Source organism: Vipera berus (assembly GCF_964194415.1).
Source record: "Vipera berus genome assembly, chromosome: 3".
In the NCBI taxonomy this organism is placed as follows: domain Eukaryota; kingdom Metazoa; phylum Chordata; class Lepidosauria; order Squamata; family Viperidae; genus Vipera; species Vipera berus.
The window spans coordinates 120,253,361-120,277,976 of NC_138204.1; the positions used below are offsets into that span (position 1 = coordinate 120,253,361).

Genomic DNA, 24,616 nt, shown 5'->3' on the forward strand with positions numbered 1-24,616 from the left:
GGAGGTAGACAGACAGGTAGGAGGATGCACATCTGTATGTTGTTTTGGCTACAAAGCTCTTGACTGAACTTTATGGTGGCTAACATAAAAACCCTTTCATTTTGCTTGTTCTGAATTTGCCAAAACGCACAGATATGCACTGTGTACATTAATACTGTCGAGCTTTTGGATGAATAACTGCATGTAAAAACTTATGTTGCTTTCTTTCTGTTTGTTGCCCTCTGCAGAAAGGCAGTCCAGTGTTATTAGGAAACAAACAAACATACAATCTCAAGCCAATAGCTAGAGAAGTATACCTTATGATTTACAGCTGCAGTATTCATGGACTGTGTTGAAGTGACTCCATTTCTGTTGCATACAATCTGCCGAGCTCTCTTCTGTGGCTATCTGTGCAGTTACTACAAAATAACATCTACTGGACTTTTCCCTTCCCTTGTAAAATCCATTGTGAAGATTGTGAATATATTTTTTTAAATAAAAACCATCATTCCTTGAGCCAATTTTTCTTTACTTGAATTACCACATCACCTATTTTATGGTCAGAGATTGAAAAATTAAGTGGGATTATTTTTTATTTATTTATTTAAATTTATTTAAATTCCATTTATATCTCGCCCTTCTCCGAAGACTCAGGGCGGCTTACAAGCTTAGCAGTAGCCTTCATTCTATGTATATGCCTGCTTATTAGGGCTTTCACCACCACCCCAAGCGGCATTATTACAAAGTCAGCTTAATTGCCCCCAACAATCTGGGTCCTCCAAATTCTCTTTGGTCCCTCTGGCAGAAGCCTCAAAGTGTTTGAGATTTGTATTCTGTCAGAATGCAAAAATATTCAAACTGAACGTTCCAGGTTTGCCTGCTTTGCTATCCCCCCCCCCGCATCTCATTCACACCCTTAATATTCCTGAAATCTATGAAAGATAAATATGCAAAATTGTTTTCTACCACCATTCTAACTTTTCCATGATCATTTAAAGACTTTTCCATATTTTTATTTGGTTTGGATAAAGAGATAGAGTGGGGCATATTAATCCTGCAGGTGATACAAAAATCTTCATAGTTTGTGCTGGTTGGAGTAACTGACATCTTGGAAATTAGAAATAAAATGGAAAGCAGTGGAATTAGAGAAAGGGACTGAATATAACAGAATTAGATTTTAATAAAAAAAATGTAACTTTCTTCATTTAGGAAATCAAATTCAAATGTACAGACCAAGGACAGTGGATTTCTGAATTTCATAGTTCTACTGTAAAAAGATCCTTGAACTGATCCTGTTGATCACAGAGTGTGAGTCAGCAAAATAACATGTCTTCCAGAAATTTTCAATCCATATGGTTGATTGGAAATAAAGTGTAGATCAGTAATTATTTATTTATAATTTATTATTTATAAATTAACTCTATTGTGCATGGTTTAGATTCCTCCCAAAGTATTTTGCCAGTTATGGGCCCTATGCTTTAATAACTCAAACTGAAATTATTTAGTCCAGCATTTTGTATCCACTCTGTAGTGGCCAACAAAGTATCATAACAGTTTTCTCCCATCCAAATTTCCTTCAACCGATATTGAGAATAATGCAGTTCAAATATATTCATTACATGTAGCAACCATGTAATTTGTATAAATAACATTTTTAAAACCATATATGATTTACAATGTCATTAAAAATATCAATAATCAATGAATATTTTTTTCTAAAACAACATTATATTTATAGCTATCTTAGCTCCCATAATGCACATGACTATTTTCTCTTTTTCTCTATGTGAACTTTATCAGAAATGAGAAGGACCTTGTGAAGAAGCAATTCTTGGGCATGTACTATGTAATACAAGGAGTAATATTGCACATTTTGTGACCCAGTTCCTGCTATGGTGGTATACAGTATCTGTGCCTATCTTAAAAAGGTACTGTTAGATAAAAACACACAGAAATGCTCTTCCACTTAGGAAATAGAATAAGAAATATATTAGCTTTTCCTTGGCAATTTTCTTCCTTTCTTTGTTGTATTTTTTATTTTATTACTATATTATTTGTTTCCAAGACATTATTTTCCAAGTTCCTTTCTACATATAGCTGAAACAAAGGTTTACACTTCATAAAAAAATTGAGGAAAAGTCTGTTTCCCCATGAATCTAAACAGTCTCAAAATGTTGTAAATAATAATGGTCTTCATTAAGATTGTATTTAAGAACTTATTGTAGGATACAAGGTCCAGCCATATTAAGCAGCACAAATTAACTTTGGAGCTAAAATTAAGTTTCTTATACTAGCACTATAGATTCCTTGCATCAAAAAAATGTTCTCAAAATATCTGATCTCAATTCTTTCCTCTTAAATTGCTCATAGCACTAATCTCTTAATCTCCTTATTTTTTACCTCATATCTCATATTTAGTTATTAGAGTTGCAGCCAACTTGAAAAAAATCACTACAGCCACAATGTAAATTATTCATTCTGGGAAATCCATTATCATAGTTATAATAATGGAAATTCCATGCTCTTGTCCTTACATTTATCAACCTTCATGTTCAGCATATATAAGGTTTAGCTTAACCTCTAACTATAAATTAAGGTTTCAGTTACAGGCAATAGAATCTGAGTTGATAAAATCTAAGCCTGTCATTGATTGCGATGCTGCACTAAAAAGCATTTGAAGGAGAAGATAGGCTATCACTAAGCCCTACTGTCTTACTGTTCCTTTCTTCAACCGCTTTCTCACATATCTTGTTCAGGTCATGTGGTGCTTTACATTCATTTTCTGGCTGCATTAAGGATAAAACATGACTAAGCTTATTGAAAGTAAGTACAGAAGGCAATAGTCAGTGCTTTTTCTGTAAAATAAAAAGGTGCCGGAACTCACACATGTTATACAACCTGCCTTGCCTACCCTAGGTTCCATCCAAAAAAGGTGCCGGAACTCCGTTCTGAGCGTTCTATGAGAAAAAAAGCCCTGGCAATAGTAATTTCAGTCTTGAGACATGATAGGGTTGTTCATTATGGAAAACAGTTAATTCTCCTAGTCAAAAAGCACCAGTAGAATCTTACAAATAAACGTACTGTTTATTTACAAATGTAAATTTACAAATGTAAAACATCCCAAGTCGCCAAATATTGCTTAACCATTTTTCAAGAATCAATCTTACATAACGTGAGAGTCATATAATTCCATCACTATCTTTCAACACAGCCTAGAATTTACACTGTCTTCTCTGCAGTTAAGTTCATGTGACCAAACTGTTGCTTTTGAAAGTATTGGAAGTTCCTTTCCTTCACATGCTTAGAATAAAGGGAATGTTAAAAATTTCTAGAAATATATCATTGTTGTTTAGGAGATAACTTTTAGTTGCCAGCTCAGCATGGTAGATGATACGTTTGTTTCATATCCCTTTTTATAATTTTTGATCTAGTATCACAGCATGTTCTTCATTTTAGGAGTGAATATTGAGCACCACATTTACTTTGGGCCCAGTTTTGAAATTTGGAAAAAAAATGTTATAATTTGGACTGAATCTATAAGATGACAGTTTTGATTTGGGGACCAATTCAAAGCAGTATTCATACTACTCAGTGACAGGGAAAACTACAAACAAAACTACAAAAGTGGGAGTTCCACTTTTTTGAAATAATGGGATAAAATTGACAAAGATAAAAAGCACTTCTGAGAGATTAAGACTGACCAGTTCCTTCATACATATGCAACAGAAAAATGTATATATACAATAGTATTTTTAGTAGAGTATTACATCAAAATTAATAGTCGATCCACTAAAGAGAGAAAATGGCAAGGAAATAACAGGCAGTAGGGAGAAAGCAGAGCTACTTAACTCATTCTTTGCATCAGTCTTCATGCAAAAAGAAACTGTAGCCCAACCAAAAACATAACTGGACAAGACAGACTAAAAATGAAAATTAAAATAAACAAGAAAATGATAAGAGAACACCTGTCTGATCTTGATGAATATAAACCACCAGGACCTGACAGATTACATCCCAGAGTTCTGAAGGAGCTGGCAGATGTTATCACAGAACCATTTTACCATATCTTTAAAAAATCCTGGAGCACCAGGGAACTACCAGAGGTTTGGAGGAAAAGCTGATGTGGTTCCCATCTTCAAAAAAAAAAAAAAAAAGAAGAAGAAGAAGAGATTCAGGAAACTACAGACCAATCAGCTTAACATCAATACTTGGGAAGATGCTGGAAAAAAATAATCAAAAAGCAGATCTGTGAACAATTAGAAACAAAGTTATAACTAGTAGCCAGCATGGGTTTGTTGAAAAACAGATCATGCAAACCAATGTTATTTCATTCTCTGACAAAGTGACCTAATTATCACACCAGCAAAATGCTGTGGACATAGTATATTTAGACTTCAACAAGGCATTTGACAAAGTAGATCACAACCTACTTCTTGCTAAGCTAGAAAAATGTGGGATAGACAGTATCACCATCAGATGGATTTGTAACTGGCTGACAATCCGTACTCAACAAGTATCCTCAATGATACTACATCCACATGGAGGGAAGTAAGCAGTGGGGTACCACAAGGATCCGTCCTAGGCCCACTACTCTTCAATATCTTCATAAATGACTTAGATGAGGGAATAGAAGGGGAACTCATCAAATTTGCAGGTGACACTAAGCTGGCAGGAATAGCCAACAGCCCAGAAGACAAGTTCAGGATCCAAAAAAAAATCTTGGCAGTCTTGAGCAATGGGCCCTATCTAACAACATGAAATTTAATGTGGAGAAAAGCAAGGTTTTACACCTGGGCAGGAAAAACTAAAGGTACAAGTATATATTAGGCAAAACCTAGCTAAAAAAAAAGTAGCTTTCTGAGAGGGACCTTGGAGTCCTAGTGGATGATCACTTAAACATGAGCCAGCAGCCAAAAAAACTAATACGCTACTGCAATGCTCTCTACATGGGGCTGCCCTTGAGGACCACTCAGCTGGTGCAGAATGCAGCCGCGCGAGTTGTAATGGGAGTCTCCCGATACTCCCATGTAACACCTCTTCTCCGCGAGCTGCATTGGCTTCCAGTTGCCCTCCGGGTGAGATTCAAGGTGCTGGTGATGACCTATAAATCCCTAAATGGCATGGGCCCGGATTATCTGAGGGAGCACCTGCTGCCAGTGTCAATTTCCCATCGTCCTGTGCGCTCCCACAGGGAGGGCCTCCTCAGGGTACCGCCGGTCAAGGATTGCCGGCGGGTGATCCCCAGGGGGAGGGCGTTCTCTGTGGGCGCGCCTGTCCTATGGAATCAACTGCCAACGGAACTTCGGACTGCCCCCGACCTTTGTTCGTTTCGCCGGGACCTAAAAACCTGGCTCTTTGAGCTATCTGGCCTGGACTGAGGGGTTTTAATGATTTTAAATTGTGATTTTGACTTTTTGGGGCTATACTTAATTTGGTAATTTTATTTTAATTTTATATTGTATTGTATTGTTTTTAAATTCTGCCCTGTAAACCGCCATGAGTCCTTCGAGAATAGGGCGGTATATAAACCAAATTAATAAATAAAATAAATAATAAATAATAAACAGAGGCATAGAGTCAAAATCACATGAAGCATTAGTACCATTTTATAAATCCTTAGTAAAACCACACCTGGAATACTGCATCCAGTTTGGTCACCACATTACAAAAAAGATATTGAGAGTTTGGAAAAAGTGCAAAGAAGAACAACTAAGATGATTAAGGGCCTGGAGACAAAAACGGTTCCAGGAATTGGCTATGGCCAGTCTAGAGAAAAGGATTAGGGATGATGTAATAGCAGTATTTCAGTATTTGAGGGACTGCCACAAAGAAGAGGAGGTTAATTATTTTCAATGCATCAGAAAGCAAGACAAGAAGCAATGGATGGAAACTAATCAAGGAGAGAAGCAACCTGGAATTATGGAGAAACTTCCTAACCCTAACCCTAACAATTAACCAATAGAAAAGCTTGCCTTCATAAGTGGTAGGTACTTCATCACTGGAGGGTTTTAAGAAGAGACTGGACAGCCAAATCCTACTCTGTGGTAGTGATGATCATATAATTGCCAAGGTCTATAAAACGTTATTAAAACTGAATTTGGAAAATGAACATGTAAAACATGGTATGATCCAGTGGGGAAAGAATTTTGGGTATAATTTGATGTTTGAACAATGGGAAAATATGTGGACAAGAGGCTTAAAATCAAATCACATTAAATTATAACCTAAAAGAAAAATTTACAAAATGATGTATTACTGGTTTTTAACACCAGATAAGTTATCTATAATGTATAAAAGTATTTCAAACGAATGTTGGAAATGTAAACGTAAAGAAGGGACTTTTTATCATTTATGATGGACATGTGATAAGGCAAAGAAATATTGGAGTAGGATTCATATATTAATGGAGAAAATTCTTAAAATGAACATAAAAGATTAAACCAGAAACTTTCCTTCTGAGCCTAATGGAAAGAACTGGGGGGGAAAATTGGAACTCTGATTTTATATATAGTGACGGCAGCAAGACTGCTGTATGCACAAAAGTGGAAGGATACCTCGATTCCTACCATTGACGAATGGCTACGAAAGCTGATGGAATTAGCAGAGATGGCCAAATTGACTGTGCTGATAAAAGAAAAGGACATAAAGCCCTAAATGGCTTGGGTCCGGACTATCTAAGGGAACACCTGCTGCCGGCATCATCTTCCCATCGTCCTGTGCGCCCCCTCAGGGAGGGCCTTCTCAGGGTACCGCCGGTTAATGAATGCCGGCGGGTTATTCCCAGGGGAAGGGCGTTCTCTGTGGGTGCGCCTGCCCTATGGAACCAACCACCCACAGAACGTAGGACTGCCCCCGACCTTCGCTCATTTCGCCGGGACCTGAAAACTTGGCTCTTCGATCTGTTTGGTCCAGACTGTGGGGTTGTTAATTTAACTGGGTTTTAGATTTACTCTTGGGGCTTGAATTTAATTTGTTTTAATTGTTTTTTTTTTGTATTCATGGTTTTAACTGCCCTGTAAACCGCCCTGAGTCCTATGGGAATAGGGCGGTATACAAATCCAATAAAATAAATAAATAAATAAATAAGTACCTTTGTTTCTACTTGGAAATTGTTTCTGGGCTTTGTGCCTAAGGTGTAAAAAAAATGATACCATGATTTTGGGTTTTACCGATTAGACTGATTTGCCGATACAGAAATGGCTAGTGCATACTACTACAGAAATGTAAATAGTTGAGATTTGATTTTAATGTCTGATTTTACTGCAACAGAGAGAGTCGGAGGTCAATGCTTTTTGTTTCTTCCGCTCCCTTTCTTCACACCTTTTTTGTTTTCCCTTGTTTCTACTGTTGTCCCTTGCTATTTGCTTTTGCATTTTCACATTTTATGCTATAAATGAATAAAACTAAATAAAAAGAAGAGACTGGATAGCCATCTATCTGAAATGGTAGGGAGGGATTGAACTACTAGAAGACCTCCAAGGTCCCTCCCAGCTCTATTCTGACTTAACGGAAATTACAGGATAGAAATGTGGGTAAGAAATTTCAGAAGTTTGAAAATTTAAGTTTAAGAACTAAAAAAAAATGCTCACAGATTTTTTGGGTGCCTCTTTGTTAAATAAAAAGCAAACAAAAGCACTAATACTAATATTGACAAGCCATATGCAACAACAGTCCATTGCTTCAGGTCAGATATAAATTTCTTCTTGATAATACTATTTTTGACCAGTAGTAGTATCAAGAAGGATAAATCTATATGTGACCTGAAACAATGAAGTGTTGATTAGTGCTGAAAAGAGCTGTCCTTTTTGATATCTTAAAAGGTAAAGGTAAAGGTTCCCCCGCACATGCGTGCTAGTCGTTTCCGACTCTAGGGGCCGGTGCTCATCTCCATTTCAAAGCCGAAGAGCCAGCGTTTGTCCGAGGACGTCTCCGTGGTCATGTGGCCGGCATGACTAGAAGCCAAAGGCGCACGGAACGCTGTTACCTTCCCACCGTAGTGGTCCCTATTTTTCTACTTGCATTTTTACGTGCTTTCGAACTGCTAGGTTGGCAGAAGCTGGGACGAGTAACAGGCGCTCACTCTGTTACGCGGCACTCGGGATTCGACCCACCAAACTGCTGACCTTCTGATCGACAAGTTGAGCATCCTAACCCACTGAGCCACCGCGTCCCTTTTGATATCTTAATAAACTCCAAACACAGCTGGTGCATGTCTTTCAATACAACATTTACTCCAACGCAGAAGTGGTATCAGAACCAAACAATTCAAACAATAGATTCAATGCAAATCCAAGAAGCATTGGAATTGTCAATGAGGCAGATCAGATTCAGTCTGTGATCTATATCAAATAACTGTAATATACATAAAATAAATTAGCATTCATCTTTATCAAGGATAGAGATCCGTAATTACAACACATGGCACAGTTCCTGCTGGGTTGGAAACAACTGTGATAACTGGGACTTTATATCTGAATTTGGTACATATCTGCTTAAAATGCTCCTCAGAGCTTCATCTTTGACCAATAATAAAGTTAAAGGGCTCAGTTTGCTGGAAGGTTGTCATGCCATTTGACAAAAAGGGAGTAAAAACACCATTTAGTGATTGCTCAGATAGTGAATGAATTTGTGTTCTCTCTTATGAAAACTGTGTTTTGTTATTTCCTTATTCTCATTCCCATTTTTACATTTTTTCTTTTTCAACTGGCTTCTTTATGCAACTTCCCTCTAGCTTCCCATACCCTTCTTTTGTCTGTCATTGGCAGAAGGATTACTGAGGGTAGTATAACAATAATCTGAGCAAGCATCAGTTATGATGGCTGTTTTAAATCCCTGCCTTGATTTCTATACAACCTGGAACTTTTCCACTCTCCTAAATACCTTACATAAAAATATTTCTTGCAGATTTCATCTCCTGTTAGCAACAGGCAAAAAAGACTATGGAGGTAGAGCATTCATAAACCGGATTGTAAGGAATGACATTCAAAACCCCTTAGGATAGCTGAAATTATACATTTATCTGGTGATGATCTAAATGATAAAAATATAAACTGTTCTTTGAATTGAGCCTTGCTGCTGGTGATTTCATGGACACATCTGCACAGTTTTCTTGGCAACAAGAAAGAAATGGTTTGTTGCAAACAACTTATTCTCAAATGTTTTGGGGTTTTTTTGACTTTCCACCTAGCCTACAACCCTGGGACTTCCTGACAGTTTTCTATCCAAGAATGAAACAGACTTGACCCTATTCTGCATAAAAACATACAAGCCCCAGCAAGAGCAGTCAAATGCTGTCATTGGCTAAAACAGTAAATAATCCAACTTTCCTGCAACATTAGACAAAATAGACAGACATCTTTTTATTTGGCCCATGTTTGCTAACTGAAGGATAGAGTGCCAGTTTTTCTGAATAATTTCAAAAACAGGACCAGATTTGGATGGCCAATATAAACCTCTGGACTGACACAAGATAGGTCTGGCTATTTTCTGAGCTGATGATTTAGTTGCAAAGTGAGTCAGTCTATTTTGCAGAGCTCTACTACCTTTCAGTTCAGAATTCAAAATAAGATAGTTAATGCAAATAAATCAGATGATTAAAACCACTGCCTTGAGGGCAGCATCAGCTTTTGTCCAAGTATGTCAAGAGCCATGCATGATCGTGACTGACTGTGGTCCAGCCACTGTCTCTCAGTATGCCTACCTCACAGTCTGTGTGAAAAATCTAAGTGCCTACTGAAAATCCCCACCTGGGTTCAAAATTGGGTATTCTCTCCTCTGGAATAGCTTACCCCCATTGCGAGAATAACTCCCACTCTGTGGCCTTCCAGAAAGCTTTAAAGGTAAAGTAAAGGTTCCCCCGCACATGCGTGCTAGTCGTTTCCAACTCTAGGGGCCGGTGCTCATCTCCGTTTCAAAGCCAAAGAGCCAGCACTTGTCCGAGGATGTCTCTGGAAGGAACGCTGTTACCTTCCCACCATAGTGGTCCCTATTTTTCTACTTGCATTTTTATGTGCTTTCGAACTGCTAGGTTGGCAGAAGCTGGGAGGAGTAACAGGCGCTCACTCTGTTACGCGGCATGCGGGATTCGACCCACCAAACTGCTGACCTTCTGATTGACAAGCTCAGCTTACCCCCATTGCGAGAGTAACTCCCACTCTGTGGCCTTCCAGAAAGCTTTACAGACATATATTTATTTACGGTACATTATTATATTTTATAGTTACTACTTCCATAGGCTATGACTGTTGCTTTGCTACTTTTGCATACTGCTTACAGTCACCTTGACTGAACCAATTTATAAATTCAATAATAAATATAATAATAAAAACAATTAACAATATTTAATAACAATATTATAATCTCAGAGCAATTCAGAAATGAGCTTACTGATCTAAGTACATATACAAACTGATAACTGGAGAACAAGCAAATTACTAATTAAAGACTGCACATTTCCTAGTGAAATATTTTATATTGTTTATAATAGAAATAGAAACTCTTTCTGACTGATCTTCAGTTCTATTATAGCTTTATAATTCATGGAAGCCAAATGTCATTATTGAAAGGCTTTCATGACATTTAGATAACATTTCTAGATAAATAATCTAAATATTATTAGATAACATTTCTAAAGAAACAAAATTATTTTTTAGTGTAATAATCAATCAAAACCTAAACTGTGTAGCATTGCAGAAGTGCATAGTCCAATGAGGTCCAGTCCAATCTAGTGTGTGCACACACTACAGCTAAGCCTCAGATTTGCCTTTCTGTTGCTTGGCCAAGAAGAGTGGCAAGGAAAGCCTGGCATGGAACTGGCTAGGATTGGGTTTTCCCCATATCAGCCAACCAATAAAAGATGGAACTCGTGTCTGCAGTCAACCAGACTGTCTAAGCAAAGGGCAGACATTTATTTATTAAGTTTATGCCTTTCCTATCTCTAGTTGTATTGAAAAATACTGGGATTTAAACACAAAGTAAGGTATTTAACTTCTCTTTGTTTTTAATACAATTTAATGTCCACTATTTTCATGTATGCGTGAAAACTTCTGTTTTATATGTACATAAACCTATTTAGTTCAGTGGGACTCTAAGGACCAAAAGTGTGGCCACTGAGGTTAGGATTCCATCTGAATTGATGCCTTTTAAATACTTAAAAGCATTTTGAAAACTTTCTCTCTAAGCATTCAAGACGTTCACCATTAATACTCTGCAAGGATGGCAACTTATTACTCACTTTGGGTTCAGTTCCCACAGATAAATCAAATTTCACCCAAGGGGCCAAATTTTCTAACATTTTACTATCAGAAAATGCCATTCATCTAAACAGGAAGATTTTTTCCGCCTCTCTGATTGCCTTGAAAACCCACTACATTTCTCAAGGATGTCAATTTAATTTTAATTAAATTGTACAATTTAAAATAGCCTCCTCTTTGATGTTAAAGTGATGAAAAATGTCAACATTATTTCAATTTTTCATAGGACATGGCCATGTTCTTAAAAACATTGACACATTGAAATGTCCTGTTTATTAGTATTTCTCTGGAAATATACTCCACTAGCTTCTTTAGACATTATTACAGCATTTGATAGAATGGAAGCTAATTGTGTTTTTTAAAAAAACTTAGTAGGGGATTGAATATAAATTAAGTTTTATAAGGGGCTTGGACTAGAATACTTTCGAGGTCCCTTCCAGCTCCGTGATTCTATGATTCTATGTATATGTATATGTGTGTGCGTGTGTGTGTGTGTGTGTGTGTGTGTGTACGCGCGTGTATGTAAAGGTAAAGGTTCCCCAGCACATGCGTGCTAGTCATTTCCAACTCTAGGGGCCGGTGCTCATCTCCGTTTCAAAGCCAAAGAGCTTGTCCGAGGACATCTCCGTGGTCATGTGGCCGGCATGAGTAGACGCCAAAGGTGCACGGAATGCTGTTACCTTCCCAACAGAGTGGTCCCTATTTTTCTACTTGCATTTTTACATGCTTCCGAACTGCTAGGTTGGCAGAAACTGGGACGAGTAACAGGCGCTCACTCTGCTACGCGGCACTCGGGATTTGACCCGCCAAACTGCCGACCTTCTGATCAACAAGCTCAGTGTCCTAACCCACTGAGCCACCGCGTCCCTTATCATATGTGTGTGTGTGTGTGTGTGTGTGTGTGTGTGTGTGTATGTATGTGGCCGGCATATATATACACATATACATATACATATGTATATGTATATGTATATGTATATATTAATTTCAGTAGTTATTTGTCATTAACCTTCCATTGTGTCTCTGCTCTAGATCTCAACTTCTCATTGGGAGGAATCATACTAAGTCACTACAATGTGCCACTTCAATGTCTTTTTTCAAAATAACAATTTTTGGAAAATTATTCTTTATTTACAGTCCTATTGCTGCAGTTCCTGAATATGATGGTAAAAAACAGTATTTTGAAATATGATTACAGTAGATAATAATAGGTGAATGAGTGAAGGTGCTTTATATACAAAACAAGATTAGCATTTTAATCCTTCACTCACCAAAAAGTATACATTATTACCTTCCAGCTTTTGTATAATAATAGATGCATATTATTTAGAATGAGATACATATTTATTTTGAATGTAATATTTTTTATGTAAATAAGGACACTTATGCAGGTGTTGTATTTGCCAGTGAACATAATAGGAAGAAAGTGTGTTTATATGTTCATGTTATTTGTAAAAAATAATAAAGGAGGGATATTAATCAATCAATTAATCAATCAATCAATAATAAATATTGAAACAAAATGTCTGATATGCAGCTAGAAATTGTTTAAAATTCAGCGGAAAAAACCTTGCAGGTTAAAAACATTCAATTTATGCAAGCAGTGCTATAAGTTCAAAATCCATCCAAGGGTTATTGTTCAATTTTTAAAATATCTGCCCAGAAGAAATGGAAATCCCAGACTATCCAATTCTTTTTATTTGATATCTGGTATAAATATACTTTAAGGGACGCGGTGGCTCAGTGGGTTAGGACGCTGAGCTTGTCGATCAGAAGGTTGGCAGTTTGGTGGGTTGAATCCCGAATGCCGCGTAACAGAGTGAGCGTCTGTTACTCGTCCCAGCTTCTGCCAACCTAGCAGTTCGAAAGCATCTAAAAATGCAAGTAGAAAAATAGGGACCACTACGGTGGGAAGGTAACAGCGTTCCGTGTGCCTTTGGCGTCTAGTCATGCCGGCCACATAACCACAGAGACGTCCTCGGACAAGCGCTGGCTCTTCGGCTTTGAAACGGAGATGACACCGGATCCTAGAGTCGGAAATGACTAGCACGCATGTGCGGGGGAACCTTTACCTTTACCTTACTATAAATATACTTTATTCTTCCTTCATAGAGCTATGAGAAAGCCTAGCACTCAATACGGTCATAAAATGTATCTGAACATTTCAGTGAAAACCTCACTATGAATTGCTGAGGCACCAAAAAAAAAAAGCAAGGATCATGCTGTATCAACAAAACTCATTCCTTTTATTTGTAGTTCTGCAAATGGCACATTTAATGCTATTTATTTATTTATCATAATTATCTTTTGGTAACGAATGATAGTAAGAATAAATCAATAATTCATCTAAAAATATACAATTTGTATAAAGAATAAAAACTGCACAATCCATGCAAAACAATATGCATTTCCCATTTATTTCATGAAAGAGAAGAGCACATGCTAAAATCTGCCCCACATCTTAAAGCAATGAAAAATAAAAATAAATGAACACCCTGATTCTTGGAGAGATTTAAATATACGTGAGCACATAGCTCATCAGTCAGATTCAAAAGATTTATTTGTTTCAGTCACAGACTATAACAAATGTGAATAAACATAATTGGAATTAAACAAGTAATATGATAACAAAGCATAAAAATAAATAACATTATTAATCTAAAATATATGAACTATAAATAAATAAAAATATCTATATCATTTCAGTGCCAGATATCTATAATGATATCGAAGCGAACATACTGAGGTAGTGTCAGCAAAAAACATTTTGAAACTTTGTTGCTTGAATACCTTTATACAGATTCACTGTACCACCATCATGATTTACTGTATTTGCTATTAGTGACTATAATAAAAACTACTATTATCTTGTAATAACATCATTATGTGGCCTTTTAGGTTGCTCTTATCTTGGATTAGCCTTAAATCTACATTTGAAGAATAATAGAAATAGGTGTATACTATTTTACTATACTACTTGAATTTCATTGCAATCAATTAAACTCAGGGAGAACCTAGGAAAGATTTCATGGATGAAAATCCTAAAAGGGAAAACAACTCAAGAAGCATGGAAAGCTCTGAAAAATATGATGATAAAAGCCCAGTCTAGCACAATACCACTGAAAAAGAAAAACAAGAAACTCAAGAAGAAACCAGCATGGCTACACAAAGCTCTCTCTGACAAACTGAAAGACAAAAAGGACAAGTACAAAAAAATGAAAAGAGGGACACATAACTAAGGCTGATTATCAGCAGACAGCCAGAACACACAAAGATGAAGTCAGGAAAGCAAAGGCTCAGAAAGAACAAAGACTTGCAACAGAAATCAAGGACAATAAAAAAAGTTTTTTCAACATATTAATAACAAGAAAAAAGTCAAGGAAACTGTAGGTCCACTAAAAAGAGAAGACGGCAAAGAAGTAACAGACAGCAGGAAGAAAGCAGAGCTGTTTAACTCATTCTTTGCATCAGTCTTTACACAAAAAGAAATTATACCCCAACATACCAAAAAAACCACTGCAAAACACAAAACTAGAAACAAAAATTAAAAGAAGCAAGACAATGGTAAGAGAACATCTATCCAAACTTGACAAATATAATTCATCAGGACCCAACTGATTACATTCCAGAGTTCTGAAGGACCTGGGAGATGATATCTCAGAACCATTGCACCACATCTTTTATAAATCCTGGAGCACTGGGGAAGTATAGTACCTGAGGATTGGAAAAGGGCTGATGGCTGCTTAGTAAGCTAGAAAAAGGTGGGATAGATAACATCACTAACAGATGGATCTACAGTTGGTTGGCAAATTCTACTCAATTAGTAGTCCTCAATGGTACTACATCCACATGGAGCATAAGCAGTGGGGTACTCCACCTTAGGCCCAGTACTCTTTAATATCTCCATAAAAGTCTTAGATGAGGGAATAGAAGGGGAACTCATCTCATGTGCAGATGACATTAAGCTGGAAAGAATAGCCAACATCCCAGAAGACAAGCTCGGGATTCAAAAAGTTCTTGACAAACTTGAACGATGGGCCCTATCCAACAAAATGAATTTTAATGTGGAGAAAAGCAAAATTTTACATTTAGGCAGGGAAAATCAAAGGTATAAGTACATATTAGGTGAGACCTGGCCTAAAACAGTAACTGTCAGAGGGACCTTGGAGACCTAATGGACGATCACTTGACCATGAGCCAGCAGTGTGCAGCAGCAGCCAAAAAAGCTAATATAATCCTTGGTTGCATAAACAGAGGCATAGAATCAAGATCACGCGAAGTATTAGTACCACTTTATAAAACCCTAGTAAGACCACACCTGGAATATTGCAACTAATTTTTGTCACCATACTACAAAAAAGATGTTGAGAGTTTGGAAAAAATTCAGCAAAGAGCAACTAAGTTTATCAAAGGCCTGGAGACTAAAACACATGAAGAACGGTTGCAGAACTTGGGTTTGGCAAGTCTAAAGAAAAGAAGATATAGGGGTGACATGATAGTAGTATTCCAGTATCTGAGGGGTTGCTACAAAGAAGATGGGGTCTTGTTATTCACCAAAGCACCAGAGGGAAGGACAAGAAACAATGGTTGGAAACTTACCAAAGAGAGAAGCAACCTGGAATTAAGGAGAAACTTCCTAATAGTGAGGACAATTAACCAGTGGAACAGCTTGCCTCCAGAAATCGTGGGCGCTCCACCACTGGAGGTTTTAAAGAAGAGATTAGACAGTCACTTGTCTGAATTGGTATAGTTTCTCCTATTCTGTTCTGTTCTGTTCTAATTCTAAATTCTATTCTATTCTTATAGGAGTATGATGAGTAAAATCCTCTTCTTCAATGATGAATTTTCTTGGAAAATCATTTTCTTTGCCTAAGGTTATAAAATGGGGGGAGGGCATTAATTTTGACCAGTTTTCATGACTGCAGTAGTAAGGATTATTGAGATGTTTTAAATCCCATCTTCATTACTTTGAAAGATAAAGTGGTGAACATATCTAATACTCCTTCCTCTTCCTATTTTCCCCATAACAACATCCCTGGAAGGTGAAGTGAGTCACCCAGCCAGCTTTCATGCCTAAGGCTAAACCAGTTTCCCAGTTAATACCTAATGTTTTAATCACTACGGTAGTGATGAATGAAACTTTGAATGAAATGTATTATAATACCTTCATCTCAACGCTACAAAATACTGAGGGAAATTCTTATTGTGTAATTTAACATCATATTTTGTGTGAATATTATACAAACTGATTTCAGTTGTATGGACTGTGATTATATCAATTCTCCTGTTCAACCCAGAAGCATTAGAGGCTGCCTTATACGTAAGACTATATAACTTTCCAAAGATAAGCAATAATGACCATTATAAGCTTCAGAAACTAAGTGATCTTCTCACCGAAATAGAATCGGCAAAAAAAGACCCACGTCTAGTTGGTCTACGACACCTGGATTCTTCCTTCGGTGTCGATCCCTTGGTGTTCAAACTGCCCTACAGCATGCAGATGGACTGGAAACGGCAGGGCACAGACTACAAACGACGCCATGATGTTTCTTATCCCCTGTTCCCATTTTTTTGTGAATTCATAAGTCAACACGCCTGGATGAACACAGATCCCAGTTTTAACCACCCTCGATCCAGTGCACATGCTACATTATCATCAAGGTTCACCGGCAGACACACCTGGACAAGAAATGATCACAGTTTCAACCAACATCAATTCAGTGTGCCTACTGCATCATCATCATCAAGGCATGATAGCACCACAGCTAAACACAGTAACACACATGGAGATGTGTTAGCCGCCCTGAGTCTTCGGAGAAGGGCGGGATATAAATGGAATTAAAATAAAAAAACTTTAGTGGATGGCACACAACAGACTCTTTAAGGAGGTCAAACTAAGAGTATTAATGTTTTAAAATTATTAGATTTTATTGAATGATTTATCTCTGTTGATGGATGAATGCACAACCACCAATCCTAGATTGGTGCAAATGTGGAAAGCCCCTGGATTTTATTTTTGATGTGTAGGCTAGGTATGTTTTAACTTTATGAAGTTAGTGTTAGTTGACATGATGATTTTACCAAGGCAACACAAAATTGAAGACAACTAGATTCTTGTTTTATTCAGGCCCTTCCTTGATGGAACATATTTCACCTTTTGTCTAAGCGTCTAGAAAAATTGCAACTGTAAACAGTCCAGATCTAGTTCTCTGATAATTGCCTGCTTAGCCTTAAATGGGTCTGGGATTGCAACTCATCCCCATCTCTGGAACTTAATTTAGGAAACTGGAACTTCATTCTTGCTGGAAGGATTCTTGCTGTATAATTTTTAAAAGCCCATCCCCCCTCAGAGCTATTTCTTTCCACTATTCTTCAAGAGAAATTATTGGAGCCCAGTTGCTATATACAGCCAAAACCATTTTTATCCCTCCTATCCAATTTTTAAAATTAGGAAAATAGTCTTTTAAATCTTCAGAATGAGTGCAGCACAATCTCTCATAACATCTTGTATTGAAATATTTCCTTGCTGTTTGGCCACAAGAACCACTTGCTTGAATCCACAACATTTTCAAAGCAATCAGTAATTGTTTCTGGGTGCAATTTGACTGGTCCTATGACAAATTTGCTGGTTGATCTCCTGCACTAACCAATATCAATTATATTATCACAATCTCACTGGCCACCCCAAAGGGTTTGTCTGAGTTACATAAATCCAATAATGAGTAGATCCAATTGCCTTCCTCCCTTACCCTTCCCACCAAGGAATTTTGATAGGCATATACCAAAATCTTCTTCAAATTTTCTCTTTTCAGTGCCCTGTACCATGCACAACGTTGTAGAAGTTTTTGAATTGGGGAAGGGGAAAGTATTATTTGTTTAGCCACTGGACAGTACAAATTTGTTCTGAATTCAGGCTTTGTTTAAGGCAGAACACAAGGCTACAAATACCCAAAGCCCCTCAAGGAATTGCAAGATGCCTGATTTGTGCCAGAATATGCCTAGGTTTTGGGGGGGGGGCAGGAGGAGGGTTCAAAACAAATCCCAGGCAACATTTTTGGGAGTGGCGTACACTTGCTTTCTTACTAGAGCTGAGGGAGAGTAATTGGCTCAAAGTCACCCAGCTGGTTTCACACATAAGGTAGGACTAGAACTCAATTTTCCCATTTTCCAGCCTGATGCCTTAACCCACACATCAAACCAATTCTCTAAAGTATAATATAGTATCTGTGGTATATTCATTTTGCAAATTTTATTTAAGAAGATTCAAGCATTTTTACTTTTAAAAAAGGAGCAACTATAACCATCAATTTTTATATAAAATGGCATAGCGTACACCAATTTTCAGTAAAAACCAAGGCAAGAACAGCCTGGATGGACTAGAATGAGGATTCATTTAGATCAGCATTGTATTTCAAATTGCAGGCCAGATGGTACTTAGAAAATCATAAATAGCATGTGAATAAAATAGTTCCTCCACTTTCCTAACCAACTGCTACTCCTTTGAGATGGAATCAATTAATATCCAATAAGAATGCTAAACAGTACTATCATGGAAGAGGGGGAAAATATAAAGGAGCATATTCTATTTGTCACTGCGTCAGTAGAGTAATGATAATAAAAAGGTAAAAGGTAAAGTTTCCCCCGCACATGCGTGCTAGTCGTTTCCGACTCTAGGGGCCGGTGCTCATCTCCGTTTCAAAGCCGAAGAGCCAGCGCTTGTCCGAGGACATCTCCGTGGTCATGTGGCCGGCATGACTAGACGCCAAAGGCGCACGGAACGCTGTTACCTTCCCACTGTAGTGGTCCCTATTTTTCTACTTGCATTTTTACGTGCTTTCGAACTGCTAGGTTGGCAGAAGCTGGGATGAGTAACAGGCGCTCACTCTGCTACGCGGCACTCAGAATTCGACCCGCCAAACTGCTGACCTTCTGATCGACAAGCTCAGCGTCCTAACCCACTGAGCCACTGCATCCCTTAGTAATGATAGTAATGATATTAGTAATGATAATATTAGTAATAATAAAATATTAGTAAAAATATTAGTAAAAATATAAAAATATTAATATATTAATATAAAAATAATAATATAAAAATTAATATTAATATTAATATAAAAATAATATTAATATATTAATATAAAATATATTAATATAAAAATATTAGTCATGATAATATTAGGCCCTAAATTTAATGATCTTATTCCAGTTTGTTTTTCTCACTTGAAAATACTCTTTTGTTGCAGAAATAAATACTAAAATGAGCACTTTTCATTATAGAATTATCAAACATAAATATTGGAAGAACATCTACTCTAATCCTTTGCCCAGTGAAGGAACCCAATACTACAGCATTTCCAACTGACAATAATACAACCTGCGTTTAAACATCTTCAGGAAAAGAAAATTCCAGCATCTCCCAAAGATAACCCCCACTGTTACTATTTTCTTGTAATTTAAAGCCAGTGTTTCTTGGTTCTCTTGGAATAACTCTGAACAATTATATCCCATCTTCATTATGACAATCTTCCAGAAACTTGAAGATGGCTACTAGGTTTCTCCAGTTTTCTTGTTTCCAAGTTGAATATACATAGCATCTTGAACTGTTCATCGTATATTTTTTTCTTTCCATGCTCCTTAGCACTTTAATCATTCTGTTTTGGACCCACTCCAATATGTACACCCAGCTCTTTCCTATGAAACATTTCTAAAAATAAGAAAATATACTGAGGGAACAGTTACACTTTCATCATGACTCTTGTCAGCTCATAGGCTATACCTGTGTCCATCTTGTTTTCTGGGTTATCATTGTAGGTACTGGTCAGTGCAGGAATCTGGACTTCAAGCTACCCCATTTCATTTATTTTGTTTTTAATTTGTAAGAAGTTGGGAGGGCAAGCCATCTTCCTTCGGTGAATGAAATGACATCAATTCTGGCCTTTCCCCCCCTCTAAATCACTTCCTTAATTTTCATTGATGGATCAAGACATACTTTTTGGTATTTGCTTTCCCATCCCACCCAACACCAAGAGATATTTGAAAGAGCTGCTTACCACCAGAATGGCATTAAAATGGTCACTCTTCACCTTCTGTACTTGAATGCAGGATGCTGGCACTTGCAATAATCCCGCCCCCTTGGAAAGGCTTCTGGCATCTCTGTTGGACATCGAGTTGTTATTGCTAGGCCCTACACCTAGGGCTGCCCTATATAAATAGGTGTGCGTAAGCTTCCCCATCCCTGCTATCTCAACCATCTCTGGGGTAAAATGCGAGCTTGGGAGCATTCGCACATTGTACCGGTACTTTTCATACTCATCCGTGGAGCAACAACAATTGCAAGAGGGGTTAGTCCTACAGTGGAAAAGTCGGATAGCAAAAAGGAAAATGACAAATCCAAAAAAGACAAGGGAAAGGCAGCCTAGAGCAATGATCAAGTAGAAGTTCAAGCTGGACAGCTGCTGCCCATGGGTTTCCAGGCTGTCATCAAAGTCTGGGAGCGCTTGTGGGAGAGTGTCAGCTAGTAGGATGCCCAGAGTTACAGTAGAGGAGAGGGGAGGATCCCCACTGTCTGTCACCAAGATCACCACTTTGTGCTTGATGGGGTCACTAGATCTCATTGAACGACTAGTCCTAAGTTCCCCAGAATTTGGTGAAACCTGAAATAGGCTTGTGTCAGAAGAGTGCAGAAGGTGATAAGTAAGCCAAGCATTCTGCCCACTGTCTGGGTCATGGGCCACCACCTTGGTCACTAAATAGTTGGCATCTGCCAAGCGTGGCACAATTTCAACCGCCACCGAAGCATTTCTCACATCTGGATACAAGATGACTGGGGCATTGTCATTTTGGTCTAAGATGGTAATACTGGCAATAAAAGTGGCAGTCAGAATTGGGAAGCCATTGTCCTTGGCCTCTACTTGGAAATGAAAATTTTGGAGTTGCTCAAAGTCAAAAGTGTCTTTTGCATAGATGATTCCATTGTCTGCATCAATGGCTAAATATCTGGATAAGGAGCTGCCCTGGATGTCAATGTCCCTGAGAAAGTAAGATACCCGGCCATTCTCCCCAAGGTCTGGATCAGAGGCTGACATCTGGAAAACAGATGCCCCGGGCTTATTGTTCTCTGTTATGTAAATTTCACGCATCTGGTTGAGGAATTTGGGAGGATTGTCATTCACATCCGCAATCTGCACCCAGAGTGCTTTCTGGGTGGCCAAGGGAGGGGAACCCAGATCAGAGGCAGTGACCGTAATGTTGTATTCACTGACCTGTTCTCGATCAAGAAGACCACTTGTGATCAGGCTGTAATAATCATCAAAAGAGGACCTGAGTTGGAAGGGGATGTCAACAGGAACCTTATAAATGATTTTCCCATTCTCACCAGGATCTTCATCAGTAATACTCAAAAGAGCCACCACTGTCCCCAACAAAGAATCCTCTGGGATGGGGCTGGACAGTGAAGTGAGTGTTATTTCTGGGGCATTGTTGTTCACATCAGTAATTTCCACCAATAGTTTGGCTACACTGGACATGCCGAAGACTCCTTTATCCCTTGCCTCAATGAACATCTCGAGCAGGGGCTTCTGGACATTTAAAGCACCGCTGACTTTTATCTCCCCATTCTGGGAGTTGATGCTGAACATCTTCTGTAGCTCAGGAGATGTGCTGTTGCTAAAGGAGTAGAAGACCTCTCCATTCTGACCTTCATCTAAGTCTGTGGCTTGCACCCTCGTGACCAGAGTACCTCTAGGAGAGTTTTCCAACACATTGGCCCTGTAGACAGAATGCTCAAAAGTAGGGGCATTGTCATTTGTGTCCAGGACGGTTACCACAACCTGGGCGGCTCCAGACCTCTGAGGGCTCCCTCCATCTTTAGCTGTGATAGTAAGCCTATGAATGGCCTGCTGCTCCCGATCCAAGGACTTTTCCAGTACCAGTTCAGGATATCGGCTCCCATCCCCGCGAGTCTGCATTTCGAGTCTGAAATGCTGGTTGGGGCTTAGAATGTAGCTCTGGACGCTGTTAATGCCTTCGTCGAGATCGTGGGCAACCGGGAGAGTAAACCGGACTCCCGGAGCCAGGAACTCTGCGACATTCACATGATATTCCTCTAGCAGAAAAGTAGGAGCGTGATCGTTCACGTCCAAGATTTTAAACTGCAGTTTATAAAGTTCCAGGGGGGTTTCTAAGACGAGTTCGTAATTCAGAGAGCAGGTAGGTTCTTGTGCACAGATCTCTTCCCTGTCCACCGGCTCGTTAACAGACAAAACTCCGCTGCTCGCATTGAGGTGGAAATATTGCTTACTTGAACCGGTGATCATGCGGAATCTGCGGGAGGGCAGCCGAGTCGCATCGATGCCCAAATCCTGTGCTAGGTTCCCGACGGGAGCGCCGCGCTCCGTTTCTTCGGCGATGGAGTACTCGACTTGTCCACGCACGGTGCAGAAAACAAGACAGCACACCATGAAATAGACCCGCATTCTTTTTGCCCTGGCTTCCTTCCCGCTCACCTCCCTGCAGATCGAGTCAGCCGTAACATAATCCCCCGCCGCCGCCGCTTTCAACAAAGAGCTGAAGTAAGCGATGCCGCCGCAGCCGACGGGAGAGAAGGCCAAGCCAGGAAGCCCGCTTGCTTAAACGCACGGGGAAAGCACGGGCTCGCGTAGGCGCCGGCCGAAGACATGGCTCACCCTCGGCCCTCCCGTGCTGAGCCGGCTCGGACTAGTCCTCCGCCAAGGCAGCAGCCGCCGCCGCCGCCGCCGCCAGCAAGAGATGAGATCATGTGCAAAGAGAAAACCCTCCCGTACCGGAGCCGGCACCACCCTGGGCCACAGCGCCGCTTAGAGGCCTCTTCCAACAGCGGCGAGGTCTCCAGGAAAAGCGGAGGCAAGGCCGGCGGAATCGCCGAATCTGCAAAATCGTGGGCTGCGGGAGAGCGCGCCCTTTCTCCCGTTCTTGACCGAAAACGGCGCCGTGTTAGAAAAGGAGAACATTTGTCCGTCCGACGGCCGGCTCCCGGTTTCTTCCCCAGCTGGAAAATGAACAGCCGAAAAACCCCAAGGCGGAGCGGCGCGTAAAAAGGGACGCTTATCCCGAAGGAGCGGTGGCTCCAAAGAGATCCAAGGAAAGGGAACCTTCTGAGGGGGGCTTCTTCCTTCAGAAAAGCTGACTGAAGAAATAACGGAATTAGGTGGGGTTTTTCTTTTTTTTGTAAAGAAAACTTACTGCCTGCGGCATTTAGTTGACGCCGAAGATAAAAACACGTTAAGCCTGAAAGGCCAAAAGGACCATAGGAAATAATGGCAGCTGGGAAAGACAGTCCAGACTCCAGTATTTCCAGACACTGGAGATTTTCAAAAACGGACCGGACAACCATTTGACTGGGATGGCATAATAAGGCAATCCTGCCTTGAGCTGGCGGTTGGACAGAAGATCTCTGAAATCCCTTCCAGCCCAATGATTCTCTGATTTTATGAGTCCACATTCATAAGCACATCCAACCCACATACAATCACAATCTATCGTTCTGTAACATAAAATAACCTTATTCTACATCCTGCCAAACAGAATGAAACAGAACAGGGGTCTTCGAACTTGGCCCTTTTATGACTTGTGGACTTCAACTCACAGAATTCCTGGCTGAGGAATTCTGTGAGTTGAAGTCCACAAGTCATAAAAGGGCCACGTTCGAAGACCCCTGAAACAGAACAAGTCTTAGGGTCTTTTTCCAGTTTCACTTAATACAGCATAATCACGCTCCTGCAAAGGGTTAGGTTTTTTTTTTCTGCTGTCATGAAACTCCCTTACTTGCTCTTCCAGATGCACTTACACACAAAAAAACAACAAAAGAACCCCCTTGGCACAGGACCAGAGCAACTCATCAATGTAGTGCATTATCATTCATCAAAATTTCAGCTCCATTCCATGCTAAGGAGACTGAGATGGGGAATATTTTCCAGATGACTGTTGAGTTTAGTATAAAGAAAGTGAAACAAAAGCAAAGGAATATTTGCAGGACCGTCTGCTGCCGGGAACGATCTCCCATCGCCCAGTACGCTCACACAGAGAGGGCCTCCTCAGGGTGCCGTCGGCTAGACAATGTCGGCTGGTGACCCCCAGGGGGAGGGCCTTCTCTGTGGGAGCCCCAGCCCTATGGAACCAACTTCCCCTTGAGCTCCGGATGGCCCCGGATCTCCGGTCCTTTCGCCGCGGCCTTAAAACACTTCTTTTCCATCAGGCTGACCTGGACTGACGACAGGGATTTTAAAATGTTTTTTAATTTTTAACTTCAATTTTAATTTATTCTATTGGGGCTGTTAATTTAATTCTTTTTAACTTTTGTATCGTTGTATTTTATTGTTGTTAGCCGCCCTGAGTCCTTTGGGAGATAG

The 24,616-nt window shown here is 39.4% G+C and overlaps 2 protein-coding genes across 2 annotated transcripts in view; both read right to left on the bottom strand.

The window, feature by feature from the left end:
• Positions 1 to 22,705, bottom strand: part of LOC308665515 (protocadherin alpha-C2-like) — a gene marked incomplete at both ends in the record, with an annotated part of 30,813 nt that extends 8,108 nt beyond the window's left edge. The window contains one exon of the mRNA XM_081323576.1: positions 21,486 to 22,705. Within this exon, the coding sequence (XP_081179702.1) occupies positions 21,486 to 22,705 (1,220 nt within the window). The remainder of the gene's footprint in view (positions 1 to 21,485) is intronic.
• The window catches only part of LOC308666662 (protocadherin alpha-5-like), a gene marked incomplete at its 5' end in the record, with an annotated part of 153,128 nt that overhangs the window by 44,219 nt on the left and 84,293 nt on the right, over positions 1 to 24,616 (bottom strand). The gene's annotated exons all lie outside the window — the stretch shown is intronic.